This window comes from Notothenia rossii (assembly GCF_949606895.1).
Source record: "Notothenia rossii genome assembly, chromosome: 2".
NCBI classification, from domain to species: Eukaryota; Metazoa; Chordata; class Actinopteri; order Perciformes; family Nototheniidae; genus Notothenia; species Notothenia rossii.
In genome coordinates, this window is record NC_136904.1 from 81,477,148 (window position 1) to 81,493,986 (window position 16,839).

A 16,839-nucleotide genomic window follows, 5' to 3' on the forward strand; every position below is an offset into this window, starting at 1 on the left:
GATACATCTACTGGCACGTGGTCCTATGTAATACAGGCATGTAAGTGATTGAATCAGCTAATTAATTACCATGTGGAGATTTTTTTTTTTTAAGTAACACTATTAGCAGCAAGATTAAAGTTCCACAATCAGTTTATCTAATAAACCATTTGCTCTAACAAAAGTACAACAGTTTGCTGCAGAGCCAAACGTGCCCCTGTTGGTGGACCATTGGAAGGCCATTGGTCGATGGGGCAGCCTATTTGCATATACCGGGGTTTAAAGTCCGACAGCGAAGTCACATTACCACAGCAGTGTTTCGACCTAACACAGCACAAGTGGTGGATTTTATGCACAATTCGTGACTTTTTTTGACAGCACTCTGTAACCCTTCAACATGGGATTTTGCAAGATTGCAGGAGTTAGGGTGTGCATTGTGCTTTCTTTATTTGTATACTCTGTTCGGTGTACAACTACAAGATATTTCACCTATGAAGAGGATGCACCCGGGACGGATATAGGAAATCTATCCCAAGATTTAAAGATTGATCCAGCTGAAGACTCCGACACATCGTTCCGCTTCATGCAGGAAAACAACTCCTCTGTGATTGAAATGAGGGAGATCGACGGACTTCTGAGTGTGGCAGAAATAATTGACAGAGAGCAGCTCTGCCCGAGGTCTCCGCGCTGCTTCATCAGCTTCGACGTTGTGGCCTTCTCCAAAGAAAAGTTTCAACTCATCCACGTGGAAATCGAGGTGAAAGACATCAACGATCACTCTCCTCATTTTTCGCGCAACGAGACACAGCTGGAGATAGTGGAGAATGTGCCTCTGGGCTCAAGGTTCCCACTGCAGGTTGCCCTCGACCAGGACGTGGGTGAAAACTACATCCAAAGCTACAACATTTCCGCTTCTAATAATTTCGCCATTGAAGTGCGCGATGGGGATGATGGAGTGAAGTTTGCTGAGCTGGTGCTGGTGAGGGAGCTCGACCGGGAGGTGGAGGACTTCTACACCATCGAAGTGACTGCAACTGACGGAGGGGTGCCTTCAAAGTCCGGGTCTATGATTGCAAACATCAGGGTGCTGGACTTTAACGACAACAGCCCCACGTTTGAACACAGCTCGCTGAAAGTTGAGTTGTATGAAGACTCCCCGGTGGGTCACCGAGTTCTCAAAGTGCACGCTTTTGACCCCGACCACGGTGTTAACGGTGAGGTGACGTACGCGTTTGCTGAAGTGCTGTCACCTGAGACTGGACGCCTTTTCCACGTCGACCCTTATTCCGGGGACGTGACTTTGAAGGCGCTGGTTGATTATGAGAAAAGGACGTCATACGAGCTGAATATCAAAGCCTCAGATTCGGGCGCAAACTCTGTCCCGTCCAGCTGCAAAGTTGTGATTGACATCGTGGACGTGAATGACAACGCACCTGACATCAGCATCAAACCGATGACTTCCAGCAGTGATGGAGTCGCCTACATTACAGAGGCTGCAGCTGCAGAGAGCTTCGTGGCTCTGATCAGCACCTCGGACAGAGACTCTGGCTCCAACGGGTACGTGCACATCAGCCTGCTCGGGCACGAACATTTCACCCTGCAGCAGGCATATGGGGACTCTTTCATGATAATTACCAGCACTACTTTAGACAGAGAGAAGATCCCAGAGTATAACCTGACTGTGATTGCAGAGGATCTGGGAAGCCCACCCTTCAAAACTGTAAGACAGTACACCATCCGTGTAACAGATGAGAATGACAACCCCCCTCTGTTCAGTAAGTCAATTTTTGAAGTTTCAGTAATGGAAAATAACATCCCAGGTTCATATATTACAACTGTTGTCGCTCGAGATCCTGATGTGGGAAAGAATGCCAAAGTCTCATACACACTCATAGATGCAGAGGTGCCAGGAGGAGCTCCAGTGTCCACTTATGTTTCTGTGGATTCCCTCTCAGGGTCTTTGTACACTTTGAGGTCTTTTGATTTTGAAACTCTACAGCAGATTGAGCTGGTCATCCAAGCTGAAGACAGAGGTTCCCCCTCTCTTTCAAGCACATCAACAATCAGAATAAAAATGGTGGATCTGAATGACAATAGTCCTTACTTCACCTTCCCCGTCCTTATGAATGACTCTGCTGATATCCCTCTGCCTTTTAATGCACCTGCTGGCTACCTTGCCCTTCGCGTCTCAGCCGAAGATGAGGATGAGGGAGTGAATGGCGAGCTCCACTACCAAATTGTACAAGGTGACCCACATATTTTTACATTGAACAAAGACACTGGAGAAATTGCTTTGAAACAATGGCTGACGTCTGAAATTGGAGACGTGCTAGAAATGAAAATCGCCGTGAGTGACAATGGCAGGCTCCCGCTCTCTAGCAGTGCCACCATTAGGTTTATTGTCTCAGACACACAGCCCTCCGAAGACCAAGTTGTCATTGTGTTGCGGTCAAGTGATGAAGAAGGCACTGGCTTTGATGGCTCGCTAATAGTCATCATTATGCTCAGCGGTGGTTGTGCATTGTTGCTGATTGCAATAGTGGTTGTTGTTGTGACATGCAAACTCAGCGATGGGGGAAGAAACCGAGGCTCCAAGAGAGAAGTGTGTCACAGCATGTTCGACAGCAGGCCCATGCCCATGCTCGGCTCAACAGAACCCAACATTTACACTGGACCAAGAGGTTTCTTCCACGAGAGAACCTCTTCATCTCTGGATGATTCCTGCCTGTATGAGGAGAGAAGTGGGGATGCTGAAACAAAGGTGAGTCAACTAAGAGAGTATTTCATTTTCATATGCATATGATGTTCCCCAGAGCTGCCTTGATCTCTGTGCCAAAAATGGAAGCTAAGCTCTGTGCTGTCATTTTGTTTGTTGTCTTAGATGTTCCTGCCCTCCAAGCATTTCCAACCAACATCTGTGTGGCGAGGTGACAAATACTGCTTGCAAGTGAGGTAAGACAACGAAATGTGATTTATTTTCTCAGATATGATGTGCTTTATTCACAGTGAAATCTCACTGAACACAGAGGGTACTTAACATGCAACATGCATGCATTATGTTGCTTTTGGCATTGCAGTGGAGTGAGGTTGGATGGGGGGATGAAAACAGGCCTTGTGTGTGGAAAAAAAATACATCAATAATCAAGCTAATGTGGTGCAATGGTGGCTCATACTGTATCTGTTGATTGTATTTGCAGTGGCATTGGCAACAGCGACCAGCAGAGCGTGAAGGACAGCGGCAAAGGGGACAGTGACTTTAACGACAGTGACTCTGATATCAGTGGTGACGGAGGGAAAAAGAACTTCAGTACCTTCCAACCAAAGCTAAAAAGTGAGTTTTCAACTCTTAATTTTTGAAATTAAACACTACTGAATTAAACATAAATATTACTCAGATTGACATAAATAATACATTTGAGTAAAAGCTTCATCAAAAATGTCTCATCTTTATTTAAAAAATATTTTTCCCTTTTATTTTAGGTTCATCCAGCACTGCTCACAGCTTGTCTGGGGAGTGCCAGAGCACGTACGGTGTATTACCACCACAGAGCTTTAGAGGATCCGGGGATAATGCATACACAATTGGCTTCGCCCCAGTACCAGTGTTCAACAATCTTCACAGCTATCCCAACTTTTGGAAGGACTCTGGTTATGGCACAAATCGCCCAAAATCCAGAAACAGCATGCAGACCTTCTCTACTGGGACCCTTCCTTGTTATTTCCCTCAGCAGCATTGTGAGGCAAGTGTTCGAGGAACTGAAATCCAAAACCAGAGTCCACATTTTGTAACTGTGGCTACGGCCCTCGAGGTTGCAACCATCTTTTAAAAAATGTGTTGAAAAACGAAATGACCTGAACCTGTTTTGTACATATTTTTGAAACTGTAATTGCTGTTGCTCCAGGTGTACATATTTGTGTACTTGAGGAATTATTGTAAAACGTATTATTGATCACTATTTAAGTGTACTGTATTCTATGATGCACACTGGTGTCCCTTTTTCCAATAAAAGTCTAATTTATATCTTACATTTTTTTTATTTATTCCACAAATGTTATCAAATTGTTTTACTAATACAAGATACATCAATTCATCTAATACATATTTCATTTTGAAGAATAAATATCACTCCCTTGCTAGTTGAAACTCTATTCTGAATTTGTAAACATGTAAAACCCCCTCTAGTTTGAATCTACATGATCAAGACTCGAGTCAGTGATGATCAGATGTAAAATCTCAAGCTGCTGCATTACCTGGGAGACTGGCTTTGAAGAGTCTTAGGTTGCTCCGTTGAGTTTCTTGCATGCAAATGAGAGAGTAGAGCTGGTACCGAAGGGGAAAATGAAGTATAAACCATTATTGCTACAAAATCATGCTGGGTGCTGTCAAGCCTGCTTCGATTCTTCTAAATAATTTACATCACCTTAAACAACAGTGTACATATTAGACTTCTTAAAAAATCTTTCATTTTTTGCTATGAGAAGCAAATGCTGAGCTCTGTATTGATTTTGTTGTCAAATGGGACAAACAATACACAGGATGATGTAGAATTTCCTCTTATTAAACTCTCTTTTAATACTCTGACATTGATAAGGCTCTACCCAAAGCTTTGCTGTCCTATTTGCAGAACGGGTCACTTTTATTCAAAACAAACCATGAGTATGTAGGGCAAGTACAAACTGTCTCTGGTCCGGAATGATTTATTGATGAAACATTGATGTGTGCACAAACCATAACCAACACTGACAAACATCGCACTGAACCCTGGTTAGTGGTCGTTGACTGAGCTTACTTGTAGCTGTTGCATACAAATTATACAACATTTGCATTAGTTTCTTATGTACGTCTCCCAAAATAGAGCAGCAACATAATTTTTGTAAATCCAGGACACACAGATGCAAGAAACCAGAAAGTCTGACTAAATTATGCAAGATAAAATCTGTTAAATACATCTCTCAATCAAGGGACCATGTCCATGGGGAGGTGAATGTGTTTTCACCAACAACTTCATAGGCCCACTTTAATATTGCTTTTCATCAACACTTTAGACTCTGGAGTTAAGATACTGAAAATATGCATTTATATGCTATTAAATACCTGCTGATTTATATCTTCCAATGGACTATTTTGTTACAGTATTTTGTCCTCATTAGTTTTTAAGGTCACTTTAAATGAGCTTTTGATGTATGAAAGCAACTGAGACAAGATAAAGGGTTGTTACAAATTACATAATAGCTATCTAAGGGCCAGTCCTGAAAAGAAAATAAATAGTTTCCAAAACTGCTGCCAAGGAAGTGCTATCAGTGGAAACTGACGAGAGAAAAGAGCCATTACTTTTTTTTTGTTTTCTGTTCATCTGCAGGAAAATGGGCTAAGAGCAGTGCTCATTTGCATAAGCATAAATACCTGCTTTTTTATATCCTTGATCAAAACTGGAATAGAGTGGATATAACTGTAAAGCACTAAACAGAGTTCTCACACATTACCACCATTTCGCTCATGAATATATGACATTGTTCAAACATTTTTTTTCCTATTTAAGTGGTTCTGATCACCTCTTCTAAAAGATGCAATACCCCTGGTCTACAATGTCACAACAGTTTTGGAAATTGCAAAGTTATGAACTTTATTTTAGGCATAGAGTCCACTGAGGACTCAAGGCCATTTGGTACAAAAGGCACGCAATAAGAAAGAAGGTCATATTTGTGCCCCTAGTGATGTGCGCTGGTCTGACAGATAGCCAATTGCACAGAGAGGGGAAATGCATTTATCAATCAATACAATATGATTCTCTTCATCACTGCTTTGTGTGCTCCTTGTAGGTCAAATAGTTGTGCATTGACCTGACAATTTGTGCCACAAAGTATATTCATCTGCACAGTTTGGTATTACATTTGTGTTTGTTTGAAAAGTCACTGCTGGTAGACACTGTTTTCTTTCATATCAAAATGGACTCCACAATAATGTTGTGCAGCAGCTCTAACAATAATCTCCCTAGGTAAAAGAAAATGGACATTTCAAGAGCTGTTTTTCAGCTTATCAGGAATCCACTGACAAATTAGTTGGATCTGCCGATGTCACTTCGAGCCTTCGCACCTGGTGTTTGGTTTATTTTTGACAAATGGCTAACTGTAGGACTGTGATTATGTTGTTATAGCCTCTTAGCATCTCAACTTGAAGTCCCCAGTGTGCCGAGTGTGCAAAGATGAAGCCTTTCTGAATCAATGTAATTTGATGCTTCAGGCCCGTCCCACAATGCAATGTTTTGTACTACACGCACCTCATCTTCATCTTTGTCTCAACTGCCAAGTGTGGATATTGACTTTTGGATGCTTTGAATTGTGTGGCTGGTGAGTGAAAAAATAACACCATTTGTTTCCCACTTGACAGTTTGTCTCGAAGGAGAAGTTGTTTCGATTCATTTCACCATTAAGATGTTGTCTGCTTCATTTACAATAAAGTCCCATCAATGTCTGATACCTTGAAATCATTAAAACAGGTGGCAGGCAAAAGTAGCAGTTTCTACTAAATTATGGGATGTTATCACTGGGTCATTTGTAGGTTTACATACAGCATGTCGTAGATAGAAAGTATCCATTTCGAAGGCCTCGAGTGATCTATAGAATACTTTGGTCTTATGGTACCCCACAAATGAATGTATTAAAAAGTAAAGAACGACAATGACAGTCCATGTGAATAGTTTGCTAGAAGTGATTTAAAGAAATAGCTCAATATGCTAATTTCCTTTTGGGAGATACAAGAGGTTTCATACCACTTTTATAACTGTCTGTTGAATATGGTGCTTGAGCCAACAGCTATAGTTAGTTTAGCTTTCGATAAACAATTGAAGGATGGGCTTAGCCTGTCTCTGGATTTCTGTGAGGTTCTCAGGTAACCAACTGAAACTCCAGAAAGTCACTTTACTCTCGCAAACATGTGAATTGTTGTGTTGACACTTTGGTTGTTCTTTGGATTAAACAGACAGGATATGTGTCACTATTGAGCTTTAGAGGTGCTGGTAGGCTAATGGTGTTACGTTTGAAAGAGAGCCAGGCTAGCTGTTCCCCCCTGTTTACAATCTCTGTGCTAAATTAAGCTAACTGGCTCCTGGCTCCAACTGCATTGAAGGACAGATATCTGAGAGTGGTATTGATCTTTTCATCCAACCCTCGGAAAGAAAGCAAATAAGGCTAATTCCCCAAATGTGGAATTATTCCTTTAACCTAAAATTGACTATCAAACACATTTCCTCTGTTTCCTTGCAAATCATTCGATAAACATTTGGATCTTCAAATATAAGAAAATTGTTTTCTCTCTTTGCCAAAAGCCTGCAATAATACAGTTGGAGTCTGTGAGCATGTTTTTAATTCTGAACTGCATTGTAGCTTGTAACACTTGAATAATAGTATGCTAAAGATATGCTGCTATACATTATTTTGTAGACCTTAAATCCCAGGTTTAATTTGTAGTTTTTGCAAAAACTTATTTGGTGTAGTCCCATATTCCATGCAAGGGAGGGTTCACCAAATTGAAAAACAACGGTTTACTTGTATTCAAAGACTTTTCAGGCTACTGAGAACATGTATGGCCGAATAAATTGCTAATTTTATCTGCATTTTATTTTAGCTCTAATGTTTTAAATGGAAATCTGGAGAGCTGAAGTGTTTTGTTGTGAAGCCACTATTATATGATAATATGACACTATTGTGTGCCGCGTGACTTGGTAGTGATAATTGGAAAATGGAACTCAATTAAAAATCTAGAAGCAGTTCTAGCTTTAATAAAGATCGAGGACATCAAATACAAGCAATACTATTTCTGTATCTTATTTTTCTAAATCTCATAATGTGCCTTTGAGCACAAAAGGATGTAAATATTGTGTTGAATAATTTTAAAACAAACAATGAGGGGATGTGTGACTTCGGTCTAGACATCTGTGCGTGTGTGGGTTTGAGTTTAGTCATTTGATTTGATTGATTTGATATATTTACTGCTTAAATATGATGTGTTTCTTCCATATCTGGAAAGTGAGATACAGATAATGACATAGAGAGAGAGAAGTAGAAAGACATTATCATCAATTCATCATGATAAAAATAACCCATCTTAAAGGAAATGTTGTCAGAATGTATGATGTAGAAGTCCTCTAGCCATTTCAGCTGCCCCATCAATCATTCAACGCATAAATGTTCAAAACACTCCTGAATTCCCCAGGTCAGACAAAATAAAGTTGTATTGTGTGAATATTGTGCAAACCGCTAGACAAACATTCACACGCGTCCTTCAACATATAAATATACATTATCAGTAGAAGCTCTGTGCTGAAGCAGCATTGAGCAACTTTACCAAGGTTTGTCTGTTTTCTTTTAGTTTTTATACCACTAGGGGGAAACATCATGCTGTATAACCTCCAACATTATAGTGTTCCCAAAACATCATCTATAGGTATGATGTATACATGCAAACTGGCAATAACCAGTTAAAAAATATAATTTAACAAACATGTTAAACATGCTTAACGTTTTTCTACACTGGTTCATTGTAACTCAAGGGTATTCTCTGCTAAAGCAGTGAGATATTATTCATGAGCGGTTGCTATGCTATTACCAAATGTCAGCTTTTAATGGAGTTCTAGTTTGTGGAACAGGAAGCCTGTGTTCAACAGTAACATCAAGTAATGTAGCAATAATGTGTCAGTACTTTAATATTCATGTTGCTGTTTAAGATGTATGTTTCTATTGTATGACAGTGGTGCTTTCAGTTCACACAACAGCAGTGTTGCTGCTTTTTACACAATTCCAGTAAGACCAACCAGTGATATAATTTGATCACTTCAGGGTTGCATCATCTTGTGGGTTTACATATGTTGAATTCAAGTCTGGTTAACAAACAAGCGATGAGTACCCTTTTAGGGGCTTCAATAATCAGACCACTGAGAACTAATAACCAAGCCCACACACAGCATAGAAGCAAATTAATATTCTAGATTATGCTTTCACTGAAAATCCTATTCATTATTCCATAGACACACTAGAGATAACTAATTCATATTCCTATTGAGCATATTTACAATTCTTACAACAAAAGCTCAAATCCTAATTGAGCTTGTATTCAGGATGAGCTGTTATTATGTGTCTTTATAAATATCAAATATCATTGCGTTCCTGAGTGAACAGAGTGTTCTGAATGCTACCTCAGTGACAGAAGATGCAACAAAAAATACCAATAAACATAAGTGATGTCCCTTTAAGCCTCTTTGTTATATGGCGTCCATCCAAACCGATTCAAAAACAGAATGCTTCATCTCATCAGGCTGACAGCCAGAGGAGTATTCATTCACTTTATTACTGCATAAATGTACGCATGGAGTGGCTGCCGCTTCCACACCCCAGCAACAGACTGCTTGACCTCTGTCTTAAGCAGAAATGGCAGTGCCTGCAGTTCTCTGTCTGTTTGTCAGCTCTCACATCGGGCTATGGTCCCGATCTGATGATGATAAATCTTTGCCAGTTGTTCACCAGTTGATTGTGGTTTACTGCTGAGCCGCGAGAGTGTCTCTTTGTGTCAGGTCGGGCCGTCATAGAGACAGCTGCCAAAGGAAACAGCCTTTATGCTGTTCTCTACTATAAGGAAGAGAGAAATTAGGAAGAGAGAGTGAGCCCAGAATACTATGTTAGATCAATCAGTCTAAATGATGTGCTTATGTAATTAGCTAACAATGTTTTGTTTCTCCAGTTCCCTGAAGTTATTAGTGGCTCACAGTTAACCTTGAAGTAATTGGAAAGGCTCCGTTGATGTTTCCCTATCAGTATGGGAGTGACAGTTTATTTTTCTTCTCTGGATGGCTTCCCTCCTCTTTCATGTTGCTACAGTATTTGTGAATTAGTTTCCTGTCACTTTACAGTACAGCCTAATACTAATTGGTGTAGAGATATATGGGTTATTCACATCCCACTAGGTGGCATGCTGTCTTCCTTCCTTCCCAACATTAACATGAATGAGAATTGTCGAAACTAATAACATGGTGTTGCTCCGGTTATACCACTGCACAAATTACACCTTCCTTGGAAATGGCATAATCTTAAACATAAATCCAATCGCTAACTCTGCAACCACTGCTACCCCGACTAGTCTCTGACATTTTAATTTGATGCTTCATTTGCAATTAGACATGCACTGCATGGCCATTGAATTATTTTTATTTGGTGAGAATCAAACATTCACTTGGACTCCTTTTGATTTAAAGGAAAAACTTGGTGCAGGGTTTTTTTATGCCTTCAGATTTGTCAAAGTACAACGTTGGATAGTTTTTCTCTGAAAAATGAATTGAGCTGTCATGGTTTTGATGACCACCACATCAGTGGCATGCTACGAGACACAATCTAGGAGCAATAGAAAGACTGACATTCTTATGAAAATGAGGATGATGAGCCGGGTATGTGAGAAAAAAGTCTGCTCCTCATTGTTTGAACTTATGATAAGAAAAACATCCAAATACAAAAAAAAGAAAAGCAATCTGTTCGTGACCATCTTGGAATGTTTGCATATCCAATGCTTTGCTCAGTTGCGTTCCATTTCTATTCCAGACAGAAAAATGTTACGCACTTTTTTAATTTTCTGATAGTCCCTTGCCTCTGTCGGCCACTTTGCTGGATAGATATCTGCCCGAGAAGTTAATTTAAATGACTTTTTGAGGATGGCGATTGATCCATTGCATACTAAATAACTTTCCCGGCCTTAGATAAAGAGCCACTTCAGAAAGAATAAGGAAATGTCATGAGCTCTTCTAAATTGTATCTATCTATTATCCATTTCTTTCCATCTAATTATGTAAGCGCTGCTCGTTCCAGTAATCCCCAGCCAGACTACTGAAATCTAGTCATTGTCAACATCAAAACTTTTTAAATGAATTTATCATACTGTTCCTGTCGTATACTTCTTTAAAGCCCTAAAATTAAAAAGCAATTTCTTCAAGGGCTTCTCACTCATAAAAACAAAAAGTGCTTTGTTTTTTGTTTTCTTTGGGATTGTCAGGAATCGTGGAGAAGGAGGCAGATTTTCTTTTGTTTACCCAGAGAGATCACGCCTGGGTCATATTAGAGATGTTTACTCCTCCTGTCAAAGGATAAGTTGTAAATTTAAGCCCACAGGAAATGAAAGACGTAGTGGCATGCTGAGTACAGACACCAAAGTAATGTCACCTTGAGTGAGCATTGCTCTTGTCTGGACTGGCAGGTGATATCAGAGGATAAACTCCATTTTGACCTTGTGTTCACTCATCACAACAAAAACACAAGAGACGAACAGCTACAAAAACCAAACAAAACAGCAGAAAAAACCACACCTGTCACATTTCAAATATTATTGCTTCAGCCAGCTGATATCACCCGGCTCGGCTGCAGATAAATGCACTTCACTCTGTCTGGATTAATGGATGGCTAGGTTTGATGTTAACACTGTTATTAAAAATGCAAAAAACAACCAAACATATCTTCATTAAAATGCAGTGCCATGGATGTGTGATTGATTCCATCATCAACCAAGTCATTTTCGTGGCCAGCATAGGAACATCAAACACCATGACCTCCATTATTTCCCCTTTGAAATTGCATTCACTTTACTCGCCTCTCTGGCTCTCCAATACCTTGAATCATTTCTCCTGGGAGGGGTTTTTTCTAACCTGCTGCTTCTCTGCCAGTCCTAAGAGCAGTGTAACCAGCAATTCTCCTACACTGTATGTGGGACACTTGAGCTAAGAGTGAGACGAGGCATCTGGCACAACCTTCCCGAGACAGTGAGCTAGATTTCAGCTCAGTGAAATTTAGGCAGCCCAAATATAAACCGGCACACATATTATATTTATCTTGATAATATGAATATATTGTGGCACAAATCAGACTCACTCTTCGATACAGAGTTTTAGAAAACTGATATAAATAGATTTAAACATGTACACGTATTTGATATGTTTACTCTGAACTTGTGTGCTCCCAGAGTCCCATTTCTTAAATACATAGGCTTTATTCTTTTCTTTATAACATTCTAAAAGATTTGTTCAACATCTGGGGAAATGCCCTTTGCTTTCTTTCTGTTGGTTATATTTGAATATTGATACCCCTTTCATGTTTGTGCTTCAAATGTGGGGCTGAAGCCAGGAGGAAATTAGCATAACTAAGCATAAAGTGCTAAGTGGACAGATACGGAAATGTCAAAATCCCATCTAAAACCGGATATTCAAATTTGTACGTAACTGTTTTTGGTCAAATTTAAAAAGAAGACACACGGTATAGGTAAAGGCCTTTACACAACGAATAATCAACACCAAATGCATACACTGCAAGGCCTGGAACTATTCATAATTCAAATTATTCAAACCTGTAACGATGCAAATTTGCAACAAAATTGATTGATGCCTGTTCTTTCAGTGTGAAAGGGTAGAATAATCAATATCATTAGGGAGAAAAAAAACACTTTTTAGCTTCTCTGCATTTTAGTAACATAATGCAAATGTTCTATGTGAAAGTGTTCACGACCAAAAACAAAATTACCAAGTTGTATATTGATGTGCAAATTAACCAGACTAGCTAGTTCTTCCTGTTTCCAGCTTTTTTGCCAAATGAATCCCTTCAGATGAGAGAACCTTTTTTTATTGCTCCTGTAATGAAAGTGACTAAACATTCTTGTCAAAACATCAAACTATTCCTTTATGTCTTGCGCAATGAGAGCAAGAAGACTCATAAAATGTGTATGTTGTTCCAGAGCTAAAATAGGCCCATCACTTCTCTGCTTCCTTAAAGTTGAAGTGCACTTATTTTTTTCAATTTATTTTTATTTCTCTTAAAAGTTTTAAATGATTGTAAACTCTAGGTTGACTTATTTTCCGAAGCTTCCAACCGCATCGATGTTCATCATGGATTTTGTTTAATTGAACAAGGTATGAAACCTCAACGTATCAAAACCTCTGTCTGCTCGTGGATGGTCCCTGGCTTCAAGTCTTTCTGAAAACGTTAGATCCTTTCCCAGGCGTTGCTGAAATGTTGCCCAGTGATCGCAGACAGCGGATGTTGTCTGTTTCTAGTTTTCATTCAGTCTGTTGTCCAGGTTCCTTGCCATTTCATCAAAGTAGAGCTCCCCAAGGCTGTCACATGGGGTGTCATGCACCACTCCAGTTCTTCACTCCAGGGGGGTTTCTATCTTTAGGGAGGACCAGCACAGATCTTAAGGTGTTGAATGATTTGTGGTAAGTGATGATGCCTTGTGCTCATCCCTTTGGCTGGGTGTTCTGACATTACAATAGACTTGTCAGACATAAAATTACCTTCAATAGCGCTGCCAACCATTGTTGAAAGCCTGACTAAAATGTTCAGCCTCAAAAATACAAGACGATATTTTTAAATTCAGAAAAAGATACACTCTCAGTAATTGTGAACATGTGTTTAAAGCTTGTTTCGAAATCTGAGCATCCAATTGTGGAGCCTCTGAAGGTACGCGGTAGGTTGTAAAGTGCTGAAGTCTAACAAGTTAGGACATAAGGTCATTACTGAGATGAATAATCAATGTATCTCTGCAAGGGTGATTCTTCCTGATGACTGCAATACTGTAGTCTTGCAGTTTAGGCAATTTACAATTACGAGACTCATTTGTGATACAAATCCAGAACTTGATTAAATGTTAAATATTATGGATTGGCTGAAATATTTAAAATGCATGTGGGTTTTGTTGATGTTACCATCCTCTATTTAACCAACTAAGTATCAAGAGACCTCATTTGACTGTAATTGATTGTATTTTATTGTGTTAATTAGTTTGAATTAAATCTATGTTTATTGACAATTGACAATTTGTGTTGTAACAATAGACCCAAATGAGCAACCCTGACAAAGTGGAGCTTTGGGATTATTTTAATGTGAATTGATGTTAATCCTAAAGTATTTAGTTTTGTTGTCCAAACTGATTTATGAGCATGTCAATGACAGTTTAGGGCAGATGTTTGTATTCAGCCGTTAAAAGGCACATCCTCAACAGACAGTCACAGTTTTAGCTCCATCCCACCATATGCAGATTAGGTTCAGAATTCATTAAACCCATCTTAAAGTCCACCAACAGAAACTCTCCTGGAGGCGGTGAGAATCCAGAATGCTTTCAAGTCGGACTTTCAGATTTGAGAATTTGGCAGAGGGTTGACTTAGCTATAGGAGCCCCTGAGAGTTTCTCTAAAATTATAATCCAAAAACATCAACTCCTGGCCCCAGATGCACTGCAGAGCAAGGCTCGACTCCTGAGTTCTGAATTGAAATGTTGGAGAATTGGCACATTGACCCTTGAGGATTTGCATTTACATGCAAATCCACAGCTGTCTGTAACAACAAATAATTTATTCAACATGTATCATAATAACAAGGCTCATGAAATGTATGAGCTTCCCTTTGTTGCAGCCAAACTCAGGTTGTCCTCTCTGTGGAACACCCCCAGGACAGGTGTCAACCTACAGAAATGCTGGAATAATGGCCAGGAGTGGAAGGTCAAGGGCTGATCAGGATGTGTAAAGAAAACTAAAGACAGAAAGTATTCAAAATATCTCTGTCCTGTTCACATCTTTGGTCTTAAAATCATGACGTGTTTACATTTAAAGTTGACAGTAGACACAATGGGGAATTTTGCAACAAAGGACTCAAGCAAGTTTCAAAAAAAATAGCAAGTTATGCTCTGTTAACTATAAGGCTATAGTTCTATATAAATGTAAAGTTGGAGACAGGGCTGGCAGTGTGGTGAATCAACAAGTTTCTAGTAGTTTTTGGTCCCAAAGTATAAGCTTTAACGCTTTGATGATACAGGCCATACTTGCAGGATATATTCGTTGCTGGTAGTGCTCTTGTGGGATTTGTTGACGATAAGAAAAATATAGAATCACCACACTTATCTTTGATTAAAATAAACACACTCACGTCAAACATTGTAAAAAAAAAAAAAAGAAGAAATTACTATACAACTGTCCACCCCTTAAAGCAGATAAGAGGACTTTGGTTAGTCCACATAATAATAATTTGCCCACTTTTTAATACTGAGCAATGCATACAGTGTCAGTTTTATCTGATGCAGTTTCAAGATGTCCTATTCTTCCGCCAACCTGTCAGAATGGAAGGGAATTGAATTTTGTTTTGGTCAAAGCTGGGAAAATGGCATGCAACAGCAAAACTGCTTCCTAGAAACAATGTCCCGGTCCCATTGGACACAGCGACCGACCTCTGTGACAGACGGATTTGATCTCGACTACTTTCTGCTAAGAAAGTGAACCCCATTATAAGTGTGGACAGTATGTTCTGTGATCTATCCAGAGTATTTGGGAAGCTCAGGTTCTTGACACATGGAACTAAACTGTTATGCATGAGAAGAGTGAACTGACCTTTTACATTTGGTAGGCTACTCTGCGGAGAAGTCATGACACATGGATTATGCAGGGATATGGATCATTATTACAGGATATAAAAAGCATGATACCGGGCTATGAGAAACTGGATAAAGATATTGATGCATAGTAGAAGCAGAGTGTTCGGTTTAGTATTCAATTAGCTAACTTTAATTTGTATTTTGAGAATCTTTGGTAAATGATGTTGTTGTTTAACACTCTTTTTTTCTCTTTGACTGAGAAAGACTATTTTCTCAGCATCTGTTTACAAAAGCCTTGCTGCACATGTTCTTGTTGGTGTGAAATCAACATGTTAATACAATGTGTCATGGAGAAATTGGTTCTAACCAGAATTTGTTCTCTCATGCTTTAGCTCTGCGGCAAATTCAGTGACTTGAGTTGATCATCATTCCCGCTCAGCACCATCAGTATTCCAGTCTGCTGCTTGAGGTGTGGTGCAACCAGCAACGGGCACAAAAACAGAATGATAAACAACTTAATCTCACCTCTAATCATGCTCGTGCGGAGTGGTAAGTGAATCGCATGAAAGTGATGCCAAGATATTCCACGTTTGTCTAAATGAGCATTGTTATTCCAACTTCTGTGGAATTACAACAGGTAGGATTTACACCAACATAATAATGAGCTTTTAAGTACAAAATCAATTCGTCATGAAACAAATGATGAATCCGTGTCTTTTTTACTGCCAACAAAGCCGAGGAGATGGCAGTTCATTCCAGGTTAGGTGCAGTGGTCTCATAGGAGAAAGTTGTCCATGACAATGTCGCCAGTTTGTGAGAAAACAAGGCAGCCAAAGCCACACGTAAGGATGTGGCCTATTTATTATGGATATGAACCACCCTCTCATTCAGAGTTCAGATCATATTAAATGGTATGACTGTGACAATAGAGACAGTTGTCAATAGCAGTCCTTTCCTGAGGTTTTAACATAGACTGAATGATAATTAGTTCCCCTTTGTTGTCCTTATCTCTTACCTGCAGAAATGGCCAATTTATGCAGGCTGCACCCTGGCCAGGCAAAGTTGATGCTCCCCACAGGAGGAAAGCAGCAATGGTTCAGACAATGGAAATGAACTCAGGGACAACTCAAGGTTGATTTAGATCCTGAGCAACATGGAAATAAATGAGGAAACAGACCACACTGAGCTTGCCCTAATGTTGACACAGCTTCCTCTCTCATATAGTGCACCTGCATCCCCAAGGAGCCCCATGCGTCACTGAGATCTGGTCAAGTGAGAATAAAAATGCAAATGTCATATTGTTGAAATACTGAGTGAACTAAATGTCAGTCCATCTTTTCAATATGAGGTATAAGATTGATGTGGATAGGCCATTGAACGCAAGTGTGATAGCTGCAGAAGGCAGGTTATACCAACAGCTGTGATATTTGAGCGTTGAAATAAGCCTTGTTTTTTTCAGAAGCATAAGTAAATCT

At 39.6% G+C, this 16,839-nt stretch overlaps 1 protein-coding gene across 1 annotated transcript; it reads left to right on the top strand.

Annotated features, from left to right (window-relative positions):
* Positions 1 to 376: 376 nt before the first annotated feature.
* Positions 377 to 3,806, top strand: LOC307028943 (protocadherin 8; the record flags this gene model as incomplete). The annotated part of the gene is made up of 4 exons (XM_079664353.1): positions 377 to 2,740; positions 2,861 to 2,931; positions 3,177 to 3,310; positions 3,460 to 3,806. The coding sequence occupies 4 exons, from the start codon at positions 377 to 379 to the stop codon at positions 3,804 to 3,806; spliced, it is 2,916 nt and encodes a 971-aa protein (XP_079520479.1).
* Between the last annotated feature and the right edge of the window lie 13,033 nt (positions 3,807 to 16,839).